At 30.0% G+C, this 21,176-nt stretch overlaps 1 protein-coding gene across 1 annotated transcript; it reads right to left on the bottom strand.

Moving 5' to 3' along the window:
- Positions 1 to 1,349: 1,349 nt before the first annotated feature.
- LOC134705335 (uncharacterized) lies at positions 1,350 to 20,929 on the bottom strand. Its single transcript, XM_063564080.1, has 3 exons — positions 20,756 to 20,929; positions 4,233 to 4,386; positions 1,350 to 1,647 (listed from the first exon to the last, which is right to left on the bottom strand). Exons 1-3 carry the CDS (start codon positions 20,799 to 20,801, stop codon positions 1,452 to 1,454), a joined length of 396 nt encoding a protein of 131 aa, XP_063420150.1. The 5' UTR covers positions 20,802 to 20,929; the 3' UTR covers positions 1,350 to 1,451.
- Between the last annotated feature and the right edge of the window lie 247 nt (positions 20,930 to 21,176).

The following is a 21,176-nucleotide window of genomic DNA, read 5'->3' as shown; positions in this document are numbered from 1 at the left end:
TTTCCCGTTTGAATGGTTTTACACTTGTAATTTTGGGGCCCTTAATAGCTTGTTGTTCGATGTGAGCCAAGGTTCCGTGTTGAAGGCCGTACATTGAACTAAAATAGTTTACTTTATTTTAAATTCTTATTTAGATGGAGAGTTGTCTCATTGGCACTCACACCACATCTTCCTATGTCTATATGTTAACATGTGTCAAACATCAATGAATAACAAAGGACTTTTGTTGTACAATGATACGTGTGTGTATGGCTGTATCTCTGCAATAAACTGTGAATGAGAACATGCAGATAACGACAACGTTTACTGAAATTGAAATACATTGAGTATTCCTGAAACTTTTATTTGAAGAAATATATTTTCATTTAGCATGCATATAGATATGGAAATATGTACAAAGTATTCATTATGTAAATTACTTGATTATCGTTGTATCTAGATTTTCGTGGATTAAATCAAACGAAAGGATCTAAATATTGAGCCAATAATATAATTGAATACTAATAAAGGCAACAGTAGTATACCGCTGTTCAAAACTCATAAATCCATGGACAAAAAACAAAATCGGGGTAACAAACTAAAACCGAGGGAAACGCATTAAATATAAGAGGAGAACAACAACACAACACCGAAACGCAACACACACAGAAACAGACCAAGCATCAGACAAAATATTACGAGAATAACACATATAACATAATATAGTATAATATAAATAAAGGAAGAAAATATAGTAAATCTTTGTTCATTTTACAAAAATATTACACTGCAAAAAGTCTATAGAACAAACGAACATTTAATTTCGACTGAAGCATTAAAAGTAAAGTAATTAAATTTTTAAATTGTTTGTATGCACATTGAACGACAAATTTATGTGACGTATAAAATTTTCTGACATCAGACACTCAAATCAACCAATGTGTTCGTAGATAGTAGATGTTTTTGTGTTCTGTTAAATTGTTCCTTTTAAAATTGTTATACGATGATGACTGGTGTACCCATATTTTGACTATTTTATTTATGATGTCTATTTATTTAACGCATCAATGTAAATATAAAGGAATTTACACTGAGGAAATTTCTATACGGAATGTTCTTAAGCTAATGACAAAGTGAAAAGCTCCAATACATCAAACGAATGGACAACTTCCATATTCCTGATATGGTACTGGCATTTTATATTTTCAATTTTAGGTAAAATACTCATTTCTGATATAGTAATGAACAATGTTAGGATATACAATAAAAAACTCCAGTAATAACCTTACTTCGATTGCAATTACATAATTCAAATTCATAATATAAAATTATTATGAAACAAAAGTATCATTTAGACCATTTTAATTTTTCTGCGTCGTATTATTGTTTTATTTACCTGACCAATTATACGATGATATATTCATGAAACAAATTCAAATGTATTGTATTAAATATCATACAGCATACGTCCATCATACTTGACAATCTAATGAGCTTATTTTAAAGTCAACTTCTTCCGTGCTCGTTGATTGGTCCATTCGTATAAAGTTAAGTATCATTGTCAGGAATCGTCTAGAAGTTTGTGCCCTTTCTAGGTCACTTGATGACGATGTACCGTATTGTTCCTCTTCTATATTTGGTATCATTGGACACTGTGCAGCTGCCCCACTGCAAAAAAATAAACTTTTATATTATTAAAACATGAACGTTTTATCTATTTATATATCCTTGGTTTTCAAATATTTGAATCTTAGCGTTTCTGGTAAATGCTAATCAAGAAAAAGGCCCCGACCGCATAACATTTATCAAATGTTAATTTATTTTTTTACTGTCTTGACGAAAGTATCCTTTTAACAATTAATCAAATAATATATATATATATATATAGCGTTCCATTTGATGTGAACAGTACTCTAACAATAATTGTCGAAGGTCGAATTCATGAAAGTTGTCATGTTTAAAGGTTAATAAAATGTTCATGAAGTTTATTTGTTAATCAAACTGAAAATACAAAAATCGGGGAAAAGAATAAAAAATATATTAGCCATATCAAATGTAGGACCAACTTTGTTTGAAAACCTGAAACCTTAGTTTATAATTTAAGGTGGTACCTAACACTACAGGGAGATAACTCTGTAAAGTCATCTCAACGTTTTAATAACATTGTGTTGTAAATGAATATTAAGCTTCTCAATGATCAAAATTGGTGTATGTCAAACTGCTGTATAACCAGTGTAATTTTTCTGAGAAAACGGTTGGTTCACGAAATTTTTATATATTTGTTAAAGGGTCAAAGTAAATACTTTGACAAAATTTTATGAAAATAAAACGAGCCAAATTAATTTTAGTGAAAGCGTTGGGTACCACCTTAAGAAATAATTCATGGTGGCTTGAATCTATACGAATTTCAACATTGGGTTGAACCTTTATGCTAAATAGTTTACCACGAGCGACAGCTTCTAATAGGACAAAGATAGCACTTCTTTTTGACCGAAGCACTCTAGACGGCAAATATTAACGCTGTCAATATGATCGCCTAAATTAATATAATCCTTAATTAGAGGATATAGATCACGCCCGTCATTCAGTATATTTTGAAAGTAATTGTGAATGAAATTAATTAGAAATCTTGTTGTAATCTGGGGTGTATAGAAGGTTAAATATCTTAAAACCTGGATTGAACCATGATCACGAATTTATTTCTTATGAAGCGTTCCCTTACTAATTTTTTATAGCAGGGAATAAAATGTTAATAATCTTATAAAGAACTACCGATACACATATTTTCAACACCGATGATACTGTGCATTGTCAAATGTTACCTTTATTTATTTATCTATTTTATTTTGAGTCGGTTTTATTCTTTGGAGAATGTTAGAAAGATTTGTTTTTATATATATTAATTGCATTTTGAATAAAAACACATATTTGCCTGAAGAAAAGTGACATTTACTGTGCTAGACATTGCGTGCTTTTAAATGTATAATTTGGTACAAGATTGAAGTACAATTGGTTTAAATAATTGTCAACAAAAACGCTGCTTCTCTTTAAATATGGAATGAAACGATAAATTCATTGATTTTTTCTGATCATATGTGTTTTAATAAAATTTAAAAAAAAAAATGATATTCATATTATTCAAAAGTCAATAAACAAAATATCATCCTCATCAAAAGACAGTAACTGTTTATTATTACGATTGGGAACTATTTTTCTAACGTTCTATATGAATTGGTTTTGAATAAAACAGAATATCCAACATTGTGGTTTGACTGTACTAATCTAGGGAAGGACAATCGCTCGTTAACAGTTCAATGACATATACAAAGTTTAAAAACGTAATTTGATTAACAATATAAAATATATTTAATATACATTTTCATTCAAAAACGATTAAGTCTCAAATGTAGGATGGTATATTAGGATGTGACTGTAGTATGACATAAAACGTGTTTCTCGTCAATTTTAATTCCTTTCTGCAGTTGATATGACAAAAGACGATGTGGTATTATTCAGGGGAAACAACTGTCCGCAAGGGACCAACTGATACAAAAAAAAAGAATCATAGGTAAAATCATGGACTTCAACAATGAGCAAAGCTTACACTTTATTTCAAAATACTTGGTAAATACAATATGATTATTCATTACTTCTATGGTAATTAGATTTTGTAGTCTCATATCTTCATCGCTTACGACACTCATATAATAATTCGACTATATCTATTACATAAAACTTTAAGACGATGTGACTCCTTCAGTTTCATTACTTCTCACCAATCAGAGAAACTGTGAAGATCATGAATTATGAAGGTTTGCCAGATTGTAAACAATTTTGCTGTCAAAAGATTGGATGTAGTACTCCCGAGAGTTTTGAAAAGGAGATTCTTAATATATTGCTTTGTCCACATTGAAAAGGAATATTACTATGAGTGTTATATTGTTTTAAAGATTGTGAGATTGTCACGATAAGTAATAACAATTAATAAACATGAAAACTATTTAATTTTCTCCTTAACAGACACATCATAAAGATAGCTGGAAGTTATCTAATATCAAACCTGGAATCACTATCTAATCTTTTATTTCTTTTTATAAAAGACTGAATAGTGATTGAGCAAGAGAAGATACATGTAGTTGTGCTGATCTTCTACCAGACAATGACCTTGGTTCACGTCCTTTGGTGTCTGGGATATTTTATAACTATTTGTAAACATATCACATCCGGTATTGAATAACAGTGTAATAACTTACTCTATTCTGTCATCTAAATATAATCCTCTATATCGCTTCTTTCTTTCTAACTTTATTCGCAGAATACAAAATATAGTCATTGTCATTACAGGAAATCCAAACACAACTAATCCAGTTATTGTTACATATGTACTGTTTACATCCGGTGTTGGTTCTGTAAAGAAAAAAAACACAAAAAACGTTATTTTAAATACAGACTTGAATTTGGGATGAAACCACATTGTATATTGCAGAAATTTCAAAAGAAATAGATTTACCATATTGTAAGAAAATGAACTAAATTGAATGAACATTTGATCTCTAGACATATTACGTACACTTTCATGGAAAATGCAATGAACTTTATTTACATGTTTGCTGATCTTTGTTGTCTGTTTCTTTTCATATACTGTAATAATTGAAACTCCTCTTTTAAATATTTCAAACCATTTCAATATTTCCGGGGTTTTTTTCAATCTTTTATTAGATTGAGTCCTTACAATACATTATAATGACATCCGATTTACTAATATACAATGTATCAATCGAGCGTACAAAACAGTTATAATAAAATTGGAATGTAGGATATCTGTCATTGTTGATTTGCTACATAATTTGACGTTAACCCCAAATTTCCTAATATATTATTTTCTCTATATTCAAGGAACAACATTATTCAAATCAGTTAGTGTTGTATGAAAGGTGCGAAACTATGCTATAGTCTGCAAAAATGCACGTGATGAAATATACCTACAGTTAACGCGGAAGTGGAAGATGTAGTTTATAGTGGTATGATTTTGTCAGTTCATTCCGAAATGGTATTTCATTGACATTTGTATCTTTTCCAGCGGACTTTTGTTTTAAGTAAGAAAATTCATTCAGTGTTATATTTTTTAAATAGCATGTTTATAACTGCCTCATGCGAGGTTTATCTTATAACTGACTGTTTCTTTTAGATGACATTTGGTTTTGTTCTGTTTTTAGAACAACAAGTGCAATCAGGCTTTATTTGACCCCTTTGGATTGAAATTATTATAAATCAATAAAATAACATCATTCATATGATTGCAAAATATAAGGCTTTAAGATACATGTTTATAAATACTAATATTATTATGCGTCTGATATTCTTGTCTAATTTTCACAAGAATATCTATAAAATTGGCATATTTAGGTCAACATTGTCAGATTTGAAATGTTTATTTTTTTATCATGACATTTGAACTGACAATTAATTCTGCACTTTAAAGTTTTCAGATTATATCATTCTATTTTGGATATACAATTTAGAATGGTTGCAGACATTTACGATTTATTTACAACCTCATGTGCAGGATTACAATTCATATCGGACCATCTCATTATGGTCTAAAGTATTCCTTATCAATGTTTATCAAGAACAATGCCAAACAAAAGGCAGACATTTCAGGAAGAAAGTAGTACTGGAACGACATAATTTTATTACAATTTCTACACCCTTGTAATGTCATCTGTATATAATTTCTAGTCTACATTATGATGAAAGCAAACAATTTAAATTCTTCGAACAAAAGTTGATCTTAGAATTTTTATTAACCCATCTTCTTTTCTTGTATCAATTGATTGTTTTGTCGTTTAAGTCATTGAGTCCAAACTGTTTCTTCTAAATTTTCCTCATAGAATGAATCCTTATCTTTCAAACTTTCTAGTCGTTATAGAAAAAAATATGCCTTAGCATATTCATTTAGTTTTGAAGAAAAAAAAATAAAAAACAAACTTATAAACATAGCTTGGACATCTGATCTGTATTTAGTCAGAATATGGTGAAGGTTGGTGCGTATAAGGAATATGGAGTGTCAGTCAAATTATCATTTATATGGAATAATTACAAATGTAGACATACAATTGTCGGATACGGAGAAGTTTTTATCATAACTCATTTAATTTTGCACAGTTTTAAAAGTTTAGTCATACATATTTTAATATGGTTTGATGCACATTTCTCAGAATCCCTTTCCTGAGTCAAGAGATTCTTATACAGTTTTCTACAGATATTAATATAATGTAAATGAGGCCTACATTATATTTACAAATTTGTTTAGAAATTTGTTTATATTATCGTTTGCACGTTAGATATGGTGAACAATACAATATAGCATGTATATACCAGAAGACAGCCATGTTTAATATGTTATAAAACCGCCTTAATTTCAAACGTGTTTGGATTTTTTTGTGTGTGCATAACGCCACTTTCAGCGTCATTTCCTGTATTATAATGAATAGTTTTTTGTCTTTCGTCCTATTCACAACTAAGCGGGAGCTATCTAAGTATATGTGGTCTTAACTTATATACTGATTCTTGAAGATGTTACTGAACGTTCATCTTTATAATTCACCTCTTATGTTATAATTGTGTTATTGTCTCTATTGGCTCGGTTGTTTTCGAGAAGATATTGTCGATATAAGATATTATACACTACATTCCATTCATATTCCATGTAAAACTATGACTGCAATTTTAGACATTGTTAGTTTTGGAGAAATTGTACCAAAATTAAAAATCTTCTTTACTTAACAATGGTTCAAAAACACATGTGCTTACAGTATAAAATTCAGTAGGAGCGACAGTCCTCATTAATTCTTCATTTACTATATATTGCAATATGATACATATTTACCACATATACTCTCATATGAATATTTATACAGAAAACCCTTGGGTACATGTATGTTTTTACAACTGACAACGGATAGACCCGCAACAAACTAATATGAAAATGAAACAGAAAATGATATTTTGTCAGAAAGAATACAATCCTATCATACTAAAATGTTAACAAGTGTTTATTGAAAGACGAATATATAAATAAGATGAATATTTGTTATGGTTGCATAGATTGATACTTGGATATTAAGAACAACATAGTCCATAACTTTAGAGCCATAATTGTTTTAAAAAGGCTTTACAAGTTTGGTATAAGTTTATTAGTGTACAAATCGGATGATTTCACAGTAACATTGTACTACTTATGTAATTGGTCGATATATCTTATCGTTTTTAATATTCTCTGAATTCCAATACATTTCACCTTTTATAGTTGTATCGATTAAATATTTTAAGCGACGGGAGTTGATGACGGAGAACAAAATATTTAACGGTCTTTAATACCATTACATCATATTAATCAGTGTTCATGAGGTTTCGAAAGACTTCCGGCAGTACGCTTCAATGCTGTAAAAAATACTAGTGTCTATATCATTATGATGAAAATTACCACTTAAATTAGTTAAAGAGTACGCTTTAAGAATGAATAATTATACATGTACAACAGAAAAAAATGAAAACCGGATCCTTTCGTCTTGATCATCATTAAACATATGCCTGAAAATATTCCCCAAGATAACAATCATATGTTTTACCTTTTTGAGAATCACAAGGATAGAAAGATGTTCAAACCTTCTGAAAGTAAAAATATTAAAGACCAAACTAACAGATACAATAAATAATTTAATGTACTATTCATTAGAGCTCGTATAATGTTGACAGACTGATATACGCCCGCATTTGAAATTTCATGATGGAAAAAACGTGAGATAGATAATTGTTCAAGACAAATCAAGCATCAAAAACATGATATAAAAATAAGGAGATGTGGTATGATTGGTTATGTGACAAATATCCACAAGAGTTAAATAAAGTGGATATACGCAATTACAGGCAGCCGTACAGACGTCGACATTGGAAAAAACAATGGCGAAGAGTCGACTATAAAAGCCCTGACATGTAAAATAGTCAATTGAGAATCTTTACGGCCTCATATCTAACAAAACAAAATGAAATACAATTATGACAGACGCCAAACAAAGATAGTCACTAAAAGTCATGCTCACGGGAGTGAACTAAAGAATGTGGGGTGAGGGGGTGGGGTGAACAGGGTTTCTTTTTGCGCTCAACTCACCAAAAAACATTAAAAAAAATCAGGTGAAATTTCAATCAAGTTATCAAGTTCCAAAAGTTTAAATCGTAAATGGTTATAATGTGTATTGTACTATAAGAGAGAAAAAACAATCAAAGATAACACTTAACCAACATATTAAATGAACTGCAAACATTTGCAAATAGATATGAATTATATAAACCTGTTGTTTTTTCTTGATTATTCTAAATTGTTATGTAACTCAGTAATAATTGAATGAAATAATGTGTTTGGGAGTGATGGCATTATAAGTGTTTTAAAATAGCACCTAATTTGTATTAGAAAGTAGTATTAAAAAGGTTATTTAGAACATCTATGTTGTCATGATAAAGATTACATAATGGTGTGTATATCAGTTTAATATCTCAGAGGAAGACTGCAGATGATGTGGTATATTAATGTGATGCAAAGACGAGTAACGTAGACAAAGGAAATTATTTCAGTAATTAACTGTCACGAATATTTGGGACCACTATATTATAAGAAGTGCAAAGACCCGGCAAAGAAAAAAAGAAGGCATTAGATCATAAAATAAATATCTCCAAAACAAATAAAACAAATACTCTTTTCAATTTTTCAAATGGTTAAAAGAGCGCAAAATATCATCTTTATAAAAATAATGTAAACATGTACTGCCGTATGACAGAGTACAAGTGTCTGGTATAAATAAAAAAAAAACGATCCACATCACTTTTAAGTCCGTTTAATTCCGAATGCAATTATTCCTTGTAACTCTTCATAATAAGCTGATGTCAATATATTGCATTTCACATCCTTAACAAAGTCGTAAAATAAGCATCAGCAAATGGATTCAAACGTTAAGTATGTGCAAAATGCGAAAATGTTCCAATGTCACCAAGAAATAAACCAAGCTGTCAATTATGCAACCGTTTTACTAAAATCACGATTATAAACTGATAAATATAAACTTTAAATCAATTAGTCAACAGAATATTTCTAACAAGGAAAAGAAAATTATGAATAAGAAAGGATTAAATGTGTCATCTTGGTATCTATAATAATTTTTGAAAATATTGAAGAAGTGGTGTCTCCTTGTGCGCCTTAATTGATTTTGTTACTTATGAAATAGTATAAGTATTACAAATTCATCGAAGATTTTTTTCCACCTTGTAATAAATTGGAGCTATAACTTGAACGTTTATGTGCATTATCACCAAAAAAGATTCAATCAAACCCATCATAGATACAAGGATTAAAATTCTATATTTACACCAGACGCGCGTTTCGTCTACAAAAGACTCATCAGTGACGCTCGAATCAAAAAATGTTAAAAAGCAAAAAAGAGAACGAAGTTGAAGAGTATTGCGGACCAAATATTCCTAAAAGTTTTGCCAAATACAGCTAATATAAACTATTCCTGAGGTAGAAAAGCCTTATTTTTTTCAAAAATTCTAAATTTTGTCAACAGATGATTTATAATTATGAACATATCAATGATTACTCATGTCAACACAAAAATTGACGACTACTGGGCTGGTGATACCTCCGGGAAATAAATATCCACCAGCAGTGGCATCGACCCAGTGGTTGCAAATAAACTCAATATAAAGATACCAGGATTAAAATTTTATATTTACACCAGACGCGCGTTTTGTCTACAAAAAACTCATCAGTGACGCTCGACTTAAAAAATGTTTACAAGGCTAAAAAGAGTACGAAGTTGAAGAGCATTTAGGACCAATAATACCCATACACCTTGAAAAACAGTTATCTTTTTTTTATATGAAATTTAGTATGTGATTTGAACAACATAGAATCTGGTGAAAAGCATTATTGATGATGTTTCTTTCAAATAAAATATCATTGACGAACTATTTTTAACTATATAATTGATGATATCAGACATGTCTGTCTATGTTATTCATATCAATAACCACATCATCAGTGTGCATAAGAACAACATAGACGAAATCAATTCTGTCATTTGAAATATTTTTACCACAGATATATTCCACAATTTATTCTTTTTTTCTCCTTGTCACTTATGGAGCTGGCTCTACTTCCCCTTCTTGAGCACCTGTTATACTGTCAATGATAATGGCAAGTTGTTGGTTTTTTTTAAATATATATAAAAATGCTTTTGGCATCATTTTTGCTTTCATCTTAAAAATCGGTTTCAAATGCGATTTCTTGTTTATTTACATTCTTAGTAATGAATTACACATTATCAGATAAGCATATCATAAAATTCCATAGCAACACTTAATTATATTTTGAGCAATATACTTTTACTTTTTACTAAACTCATATTTTTTTAAATCAACAGATATACTTATAGAGAATACCATATGGGTTTTTTAATAGCACCAATATAATCACAAGAGCTCTACTTTATAATTTTATTACATACGTGTACTTAAAGTACAGCTAGATAAGAATTGTTTCGATGTGAAGTTACGTAAAACATATATAAGGGGTTTAATGCCTTGACGGATATCGATTAGGTGACATCATGCAGATAAAGGTTTGGATTTAGCATTTGTAACCGTGACTGATACCGATATCATCATGGCTGGTTGACACGTGTTCTTGTATTTACTACGAAGTATATAATAATACATTTATCATTTACTTATAGAAAATACTGTAATAATTATACCCCCTCTTTAGGCTAGTGTGTACATATATTTATTCATTAAATTTGAGGAATTGTCTTAGCCGTGTGATATGACTTTCGTTATGAACTGCTTATTGTAAATGAACTGCTTCCGGTTTATATATATCAACTGCTTCCTGTTTATATCAACTGCTCCCGGTTATTATTGCATGGCTTTCTATGGTGGCAGGTACCAGTTCTTGTGTACCAGAACATGTGTCCCAAGCAGAAATTTTGTTACAGTTAAGCATTGAAGTATATAATTGCATCATGTGGACTGACAAAATAAATTAATGTAAATTCTAGGCTAGTGTACTACACAAATAAGTAGTTGCATACACAGGTTGGGGATTTCCCCCACACATGGGTCCACTCAGATGTCAAAGTTGTGGTCTTCTCACTTGACGGCATCCAATCAAAGAGAGGAAAATATTCGTTTTTCTGTAAACAAAAATATCTTGAGATTTTTATGGTAAGGATAGGTTCGGACAAGGCTCTAGTTCACTAAATATCCTTTAATATGCTCTTAAATTTTGCCTATAATTCTTGTCATCTTTTAGTAGGATTCTGCAGGTGAGAATAAGATTGATATCAAAGCATTACATTTTTTGCCTTATTTGCAATGCATTTATAATTTTTAATCTCCATGCTGGACAGACTCCAAATTTAAAGGTTTTCTATATATTTACATAAGCACGCACACAACTTAGTTCCCTGAAACCAAACAGTTTATTTGTATATAAGCTTGAATGAATTTTCAAGAAAATAAAATCATAAATCCATGAAATTCTAAAGATTTATTGTAAAATAACTGGTTTCTGTCACTTGTAGAGTTATCGCAAGGCATTTGAATTTCATTCTAAAAATTTCAGAAATGTCAACTTGAAATAGTATATTTCTTGTGTAAGTAGTTATCAAAGGTACCAGTATTATAATTTAGTACGCCAGACACGCGTTTCGTCTACATAAGACTCATCAGTGACGCTCAAATCAAAATATTTATAAAGCAAAACAAGTAAGACGTTACTAAGTAGGATAAAAAAAAACAGCAAGTATTAGAAACAGAGATATGTATTATTAAAAAATACAGAACAATAAATACAATATGTGCATTTCAAAGGTTTTTTTTTAGTGCTGTATGTTTCCTGCTGAAATATATGATAAAAAGAGCATAAGATGTCATAATCATATCACATCCTTTTTCATCCCATGTCATGCTATCACTTTATCAGCCCGTGAGCAGACAGACGAAAAGGTAAATGGGTAAATTCATCATTAATAGTTTGTTTTAAAAATGCAAAAACAAATTAAAAACTTTATCAGATAACTTTAAATTCCTCCTTGTCCCAACAAGATTGAGATTTGTATTCTAACAGTATACTCAATTAATATATCATCATCAAATTGTTTACCTAGTCACCCTCTATATCCACAAATGCTGTCCGCATAGGAAAATAATTTGCTAAATCAATATTACAAAATTGGTATGAAAAGACGACGTCAAAAGATTATGGCACTGGCGACATCTAAATGCTATTATCTATTGGCAACGCATGAAGTTCTTAATTTCAAATCTTACATCGAGAGGGTTAAACAAAGAGATGTGTTTGCCTAGTTTGAGTAATTTGAAACCATAGTATGTAAATAAAGACGGTATGCTTATAATTCGTGTTGGTCCTTTTTATTAAAAAAAATCAGAAAGTATCAAACATAATTTATATTCCTTTAAGGATGTATTCTTCTGACTTTTAAGTCTCGTTCAGTCTCGTTGAAAACTTGTTCTTGAATTATTTCCAAAACATGTGATAGAAGTGGAAAATATCAATGAATTTTTAAAATATTATAATCAAACATAAATCTATGAAAAAAGTGTGTATTTACAATGAATGGTTTTTGAGTATTCTAGTTTTAAAATTTTACAACCAATCAAGTCAGTATTTTAGCCAAAATTTTGAGAAATTGGTTAGGGATACAAGAAATGATTTTATAAGAATCATGTACATACCATATCATTTTGGTCTTTTCAAATTTCTTAGATATGTATTTTTTCAATAATTTATAACAAAAAATTGAAATAATATGCAATTTGTTCTTAAAACTGAGAAAGATCACAAAAAATACAAAATTGACAGCATGGTAAATTTTACACAAAAAAGCGTCAAAATATGATAAAACTTTCTTATATTAACATCTACCTATAGTTTTTGTAAGTAAAATTAATTCAGATTGGTCCACTTCATCTTCATAGAAAGTATGAAAAAAAGTTTAATTGGGGAATTGTATTTTTTTTCCGATAATAGCCCCAAAATAGTGGAAAAAATGAAAATGGTGAAATCATCAAAATTAGGCATTCCAAAGGTCCGTAGCAAAAAAATAAGTGCACCACCACATGATTTTCCTCACCAATCATTGCGTTACAGTCTTATTAAGCCAACCAGCAGGTTAAGAAAAAAAAAGTTTAATTCTAGAAATTTTTGGCTCCTCGGAGGTGTACATCCTTAAAGATGTTGATTTGGATAAAACAAACATATAATCAAAACATCTCTGCAAAATGGCCTTGTATGTTGAATATAACAAAAAGAACATGACAGTTTAGATTATATATCCTATTTTCCTTATTATTTGAAATAGCATGATATTGAATTTCTTTTTAAAATACTTTTTTTGCAATTGGCAAAAAACGTTGTGTCGTGTGCTCTATTTTTTTATTTGTTTGTCTTTTTCAGTTTTACCCCTGGCGTTGTCAGTTTATTTTCGATTTATGAGTTTGACTGTCCCTTTGGTATCTTTCGTCCCTCTTTTTTAATTATGCCGTCTCCTTAACAGAACGTCTGAGCTAAAAAATCTTTCCTTTACAAAACGATACCATTGGGAAAGGCAGTTCATCAACAGTATGATGCTTAAGTTTAATAAATGTTGTTTAGATGGTCTGTGTTCTTTGTAAATATCAGGATTAATCTTTATAAGGTCAGCTCAATCTATATACTGAATGGAACTCTAGAACAAATGTCGTAGAACAAATTACGTACGTACTAAAAATGTTGGCATACTTCAATAAAAAAATGTATTTCTATTCTTACTGTTTAAATCCGAATATAGTGCTAACAAGGCAAAACTTGATATACACCAATAGTCTGAAATGTAGGTCAAAGACTAATGTCCTTTTGAAATTTTTCATTTAAAATATTAATTTGAAATCTATAGTAAATTATCTTTTTTTGACTTGATATAATTTACAAGCATAGCTTTTACACAATACACTGATCATTAAGATTTTATTGTATTCACTCTTTAAATAAAATAACACTATCAGATGAATTCTAAAATATCGAATAAATATGTCAGAATGTATTAAACAGCTTCTGACATACAACAGAAAAACAACATTGTCTTCATATTCACAACAAGATCGCTGTAACTAAATGTTCCCGCCGCTTTGTAATGATGCATAGATTTTGGGCATAGTATAGAATTGCAGTACAAAAAAAAGGAATATTGATTATATAATAAAGTGTGTTTCGAACTTTTGATTGTGTTTCTGTTATTCGATACAATATGTTGGCATTTTGGTGCAAGAGTCTTTGAAATGGTCAAATTTCCATCTCTTCTATAAAATCGTTTGAATGATAAATAGGGTAAAATGGGATATGCCTGCCTAAGGGTAGCACAGGAAAAGTTTCGTTCACAAGATGTGATTCTGATAGGCTATTGTAAGCATAAATATATTTCTGCATAACGACTGAAAAGTAACATTTCTAAAGAATTGGCATTTCGCTTTCGAATCTATAATGATCCTTCTCGGCTTTCAATTCAAATGATTGTTCATATTATAAATGCTGAACGCGATACATTCGATGAAAGACAGACCATGGGACTTCATTTTATTGATGGACAAAAGAGATAATAGTCATTAGCCTACATAACTATAAACAGAAAATTACATATTGAATGACAAATCCGTAAGTACTTAGAAATAACGTAAATTCACTTTCCTCCCCCTAAGTCTTTACTATATACAGATCAATCTATATGGGTTTTTTAAAATCAAGTTGGAAATTCTTCGTTAATTTTTGAACTGCTACTTTCAATTTCTTTGATATCTGTAAGGTTTTTTTTTTGCACGTTTTGTTCTCAAATGGGCTACGAACACTTATGTCAAATACATCAATAGTAACTACACAATAAATTGTTTGTGAATTGAAAGAGAGATGAACGATACTAAAGTGACATTCAAACAAATCAAATAAAAATAAAACTGACAAGGGTATATCTTACAAGGAAAAAGACAAGCAAACACACAATAGGAGATAACATAGTAAAGTATAGATAGTATCACTTTTCTCCTTCATCGGAAGAAGTAACATAATCTTAAGAAATCATGGAATTTTACTTCTTTTGCAATTTGTAAAAAAACTTCTTCTATCTTACTTTCTCCTTTTGACAGTTTTTCCTTTAATGTCTTATAATGGCTTTTTTCATCTTTTGCAATTTCTATATCGTCTCCTTTACAGAATATATTGGCAGAGAATCCATAGGCAGAAACCCGTCGATAATACCGGGGGGACTTAATTTTCAACAGCAGTCAAAAAGATGCGACGAAGGTAAAACAAATTAAAAAGATCCGTCATGGTAGATCTACTTCTATATACATGGCATTCAATGCGAATATTTATGACAGCTTAGCATAACTTACAGGGGATATTTTACAACAAAAGAGGGGCGAAAGATATCAGAGGGACAGTCAAATTCATTGATCGACAATACACTGACAACGCCATGGCTAAAAATGAAAAGACAAACAGGCAATCTTCTTTTACAGAGGTTGCTTTAGAACAAGTGTAGTGTTTACTAAAGTTAATATCAAATTCAAAAAATGTTTTAGACCTAGTCGAACAATACAAATCATTTATCTAGCGTTACCATGTCATAACTTGTCAAAAAAAACATATAAAAAATATCAACTGTCAGAAATTTTGATCATGGACATTATCATCTTATTTATAATTATATTTTCTTTAATACAAATTACAGTCACAGTTCTTCAACAATACAATAGTAATGGAAATATATTTATTTTCAGTCTATAAATGTTAATCGATACAATGTCTCAATAAATATCATATGTTGGAATGTTTATATTCGTTTGTGACAACCAGCATGATTTAATGGTAACAACATTTTTACAACATAACTGCTACGCTGTAGTAAATGTCTCCACCTGCTATGTAACGACGAATAAATTGTGTGTTCGGTAAAGAAAAAGACAGCCGAAAGATACTTAAGGAGAATTCAAACTCATAAGTCGAAAATAAATTGACAGTGACATGATTAAAGATTAAAAGACAAAAGAAAACAACAGTACACAACATAGAAAACTCAAGAACCGCACCAAAACTGAGGCTGATTACAGATTCTCCAGAGTGGTTAAGCAGATATTGCTCCCATGACAGTGCCATGATTAAAGATTAAAAGACAAATAAAAAAACAGTATCCAACATAGAAAACTAAAGAACAGCACCAAAACTGAGGCTGATTACAGATTCTTCAGAGTGGGTAAGCAGATATTGCTCCCATGTGGTAACCATCGTTTTGCTCATGTTAGTAAAAACATTTAATTCGGCTATTTATAAAATGAATTGTAGAACAGAAACATATATCTATAAATTAAATTTAGATTTTTTTAAAACACTAAGGCTTTTCTACATAATAAATAGATTACCGTAGCTGTATTTGGCAAATCTTTCAGGAATTTTTATCCTCAATGCTCGTCAATTACGTACTTTATTTGTCCTTTTTGGTTTTTCTATTCAATTTTGATCATGTTATTCAAGAGTCAGACTATAGTGTCATTGTGGTGCAATAGTCGATTAAATGTCCACAGTTCAACTTCAACCACCAAATGCCTAAATCCCAATAAAGGTGCCACATTGTCAATAATACATGATGTTTAGACATCGGAATAAGAATGTGAACTTGATTGCAAACGGTCTCAATGGATCGTGTTCATATATATACAATGCCATTCTGATGGGACAGTTAAAACTAGATAGCAAAAGTTCTAGAACTCTCCTTGAAATTTTAAAAATAAAATTACAGTTTGATATGGTCAAACAAAATGGTGGTAAATACTTTACCAAATGGTCACTAGGTGTTGTATTCACACATTGTCCGCGATGTGAAATTTGGGGACACTCATCAGTTCATTTAGTAGGACAAATCCCCTTATAGCAAACACTACAAGTTTTCATATACAGTTTGGTTTTTAAATCTAATTTCAAACACTTATCAGTGTTTTAAACCATGCGTTTAAGTTAATCCTTTTCATTAAAAGAAACTAATTGCAAGGAATTGCTATCAATAATTCTTTGTCGTGGTGTAAGCAAAGACACATTATTTTTAGCAAATATCATATTCCTCTAGGAGATGCAAAGTTGCTTTAGATCCTAAACAAGTTGTAGTTGTAGTTCAGTAAAGGAAATTTATTTATCAGTAAAATATATTTTTTTGTCTGCAGTAGTTTGATAAATTTAACAGCTGTGTTCCAATTGGCTATTTTGAATATTGTATTTTGAAACTCGAATTTAAAAGTTGAGATATCATATACATATGTATTGTAACAATCAATTATCAAATTCCGAATTCCGATCGATCCCTCCAGGCTTTCAATGAAAATTTAGATCTTATTACGATTGTTGGAAAGAACAGACTTGATAATATTAAAGAAGACAGACTATAACATATCAGCCACGAACAGAATATTAGTACTCGAATTATATATTGAATTGCAAAATTCGCCACGCACTGAAAAGGTAAACAGCCTCTGTATTGTTATTAAAAAATATTCCCCTTCCATTTAACAAAAGCATACAGTATCATAAATGTAGAAAACACATCGGGGTTATGAACACAAAAGATTGTATACATGTTTAAATTTTCAGAAATTCTTTTTTGTTTAAATCTGGGAATAATTGTATTTTTCACTATTGGGATGTTGTGATTCGCAATGTATACATTTTACGTAATAAATGGATTCTACCAGTATACAAGAAATGTAAAGTTTATGTTTGGGATCCACTCCCTTACTTGGTCTGTAAAATTCCCGATTGTTAAAAGTCTGGATTCAGCTTGTCGGTAAATTGGTATCATAAGTTGTTCATCTTAGTTTGTATCATTAATGCAATATTAAGTCATTAACGACAAGTATGCGGCACTAGTTATAAAACCACCTCGGCCACTGAAGCCCTTAACTTGTTAAAGATACAAACACGAGTTTGTGTTAAGTATTATGTAAAAGAAATTATTGAACCAATGCACGCATATATATATATTGACAAAACTTAGTCATCTGTGCATGGTTTCTTTTTCATTTAAATTAATACGAATCCTAACGTATTATGAGCATCAACGATACTAATCAACTATGTTTTTTTTTTTGTTCAATCCGTGATTACTTTCTATATAAGAAACAATAACTACATAGAGCTGAATGAGTAAACCTGTTTCTTCAAATGCGTACATAAATCATTAGTTCCTTTAACCACTCACTCAAATCTATTGACCCAAGAGTCCCAAGTGGTGAAGTTGAAATTATCCCTTTGTAAAGGAGTAGGTCCAGTAAGAGCCCTTTTTGGCCCCAAAATATAGCAGTTTTACAAAATTGATAAAATGTAAACTTTAAGTTATTTATTGAACAGGAGAGTGCTTCTGCTACATAAATATGGACTATTTTTGACTTTACAATGAACATATATCCGGTACTGGCACCTTAAAGTCATGCTAAATTACTGAATTCTTCACAATTCTAGCATTTTAGTTAAATTTTAGACGGTTTTCGTGTAAAACGAAAGTAGCCGCATTCGTGTTCATCCTTAATATTGAAATGGAAGTTGTATTTTATGATAATACATAACATATATAAAGGTTGAGGATGAACACGGATGCGGCCACTTTCAGTTTTGACAAAAAACATCCGAAAAGTGACATTTTTCGGCATATTTGGTTGATTTTTCATATTTGAGCTTGAATCGGATAGTTTTTAATGACTAAATCAGTTCAAATCTTTCACATAAACTAATTGATTCAAATAAAATAGACACATAACTGTTTAAAAAGTGGTCAAAATCTTTTGTCAGATGAACCTGAAATTTGAGGCCAAAATAGGTCCTTACCGGACCTACTCCTTTTACGGAAACTGTTAGTTGACTATTAGAGAATATCTGTTTCACAAATGACGACTGATATGTTCTAATAGTCTTGATCACAATTCCGTCCGTCTCCCGAATGTGATTTTCCGAACAAGACTTATCATCGGGTTTATACTTATATGAGAATAACCCCGTGTGCAAATGAACCAGAATCTGCTTGCCATTCCAGTGTTCCTGGAATAAACCGCCGATTTTTCAGTTTATATCTTTATTTTGTCTTTTGATCTCTTTCCTTTGTATCTATTATCGAGTCATCTATTTATGTGGTTTAAAACTATCTTTTTAAAAAGCTTATTGATCCTATCGTAAAGGGCAAACGGTAAAATGAATACAAAAAGCTTTATTCTAAAAACAATGAACATGATGAATATTCTATAAATATGTACAAAACTCTACCATTATTGTTTATAGATAAATTTTATAGTCTGAATATAACTGAAGATTCAGTATTTCCAAACAATTATTTGACATCATTTGAATTAAGTTTACGTGGTCAATACCATTCTGTAAATGTCAACGCGTCTTCTATGATATAACAGCAACAAAAATAATAATGATGAAAACATCAATTGTATTTTTATTGTTATTGTTATTTTATTCAACAACAAAAATGAGGTAAATTGTAGTCAATTGATTATGATAATTCAATACTGATGTAACCATATTTTTACTTTATTACCGATTTGTGTCTGTTTTGTTCACGCATCGTTTTAAAAATAATTTGATGCGACTGTCATAAAAGTGAGAGGTTTAGCCCTATAAATCTAGGTTCAATCCACCATTTTCTACATTTGGAAATGCCTGTACCAAGTCAGGAATTTGACTGTTGGTGTTCATTGGTTTGATGTGTTTTATCCTTTGATTTTGTCCTTTGATTAAAGATTTTCAGTTTCGAATTTTCCTCGGAGTAAAGTATTTTTGTGATTTTACTTTTTTTCTAATATCAAACGCCACTAATACATTGTATTACGCTTTAAACATTTCGAGTAGAAATTTCTTCAATCTAATATCTTAATCTCATAGAAAACAGAATATAATCTAAATAGACAATTATGAGATTTTGAAAATTAAACAAGCACTCCTTTCATTAATTAAGTAGAAACTTGAATTAAAAAAAAAGAAAGTTTAGATACGTGGGAAAACAAAGCCTTCACTTTTGATTAACTCTGGCCTCCAGCAGATTGATATAATGCAGCTGAGTACTTTAAAACGCGACTTTAAGCAATATAACCAACGCAATAACATGCATAAGAAAGAGAAACGTGATTTTTTTCAAGATTTTAGAAGAAAAGTCAAATCAATTACAATTTTTTTTATTACAATTTGAAAAAAAAAGTGTAAAGACCGGAAACCAATTCTATTTGTATATTCATTTATCAGTCAAGTATGTAGTGTAAATCATATATCAAACCAAGCACTTGTATATTTATTAACATAAAGGGTAACGTCAATAGGTGACAAAACTCCATGAATTCGCAAATGAAACAAGTGTTTTCTTAATAATACATAGAAATCTAATGACACTGTAATTTTTATTAAAATGTATATCTGAAAACAAAAGTAGCCTTGTTTATCTATGTTCACTACATTATACGTCTTCTCTAATTCAAAAACGTTGATAATAATAAAATTTAATAATCTAGTTACTTTTTAACTTTTATTAAAATGAATATTTTTAAACAAAAAATAACATATTACAAAAAAATGTACATATTAAATGTATATTCACTACAATATACCTATTTGGTATAAAATATAAATTCTTACCTGACGGAGGAAGCAGATCGCTTGTATTATTAAAGAATAACTCCATATTACAGATGTCATATTAAAAAATGGTATCCATTCAAACAAAGAAAATCTACAAAATATCAGTCCTGAATCTGAATATGAATCCGGCATACTCCATTTGTTGAGAAGAATATTGTTTGTACGACCTTGTCATTCACATTTATCGATCATATTTGCCATAAGCAATCGCTGTTATCATGTTTTACGTAGGCTTTTCATCCATAGGCCATTCGTTGAATCAACTTTTAGTAGCCTATTTCACTAAATATCAGAAGTTTAATAACACCAGTTAATACAGTTTTTACTAGAAATAGTTAATTGAGACAGTATTACAAGCCTTATATTCTTAATATAACGAAACAAGAAAATAGTTACAGATTGTTTAAATGAATGTGGA

This window comes from Mytilus trossulus, chromosome 2, assembly GCF_036588685.1.
Source record: "Mytilus trossulus isolate FHL-02 chromosome 2, PNRI_Mtr1.1.1.hap1, whole genome shotgun sequence".
NCBI classification, from domain to species: Eukaryota; Metazoa; Mollusca; class Bivalvia; order Mytilida; family Mytilidae; genus Mytilus; species Mytilus trossulus.
The sequence above is the reverse complement of the archived record's forward strand: the minus strand, read 5'-3'. Positions and strand labels throughout refer to the sequence as shown.

Coding starts and splice junctions, on each gene's coding strand:
- LOC134705335 (XM_063564080.1), bottom strand. CDS start 20,801: ATGGAGTTATTCTTTAATAATACAAGCGATCTGCTTCCTCCGTCAG. Junction 4,387..20,755: donor CGATCTGCTTCCTCCGTCAG/GTAAGAATTTAT, acceptor TTTTCTTTACAG/AACCAACACCGGATGTAAAC. Junction 1,648..4,232: donor TATTTAGATGACAGAATAGA/GTAAGTTATTAC, acceptor ATTTTTTTGCAG/TGGGGCAGCTGCACAGTGTC.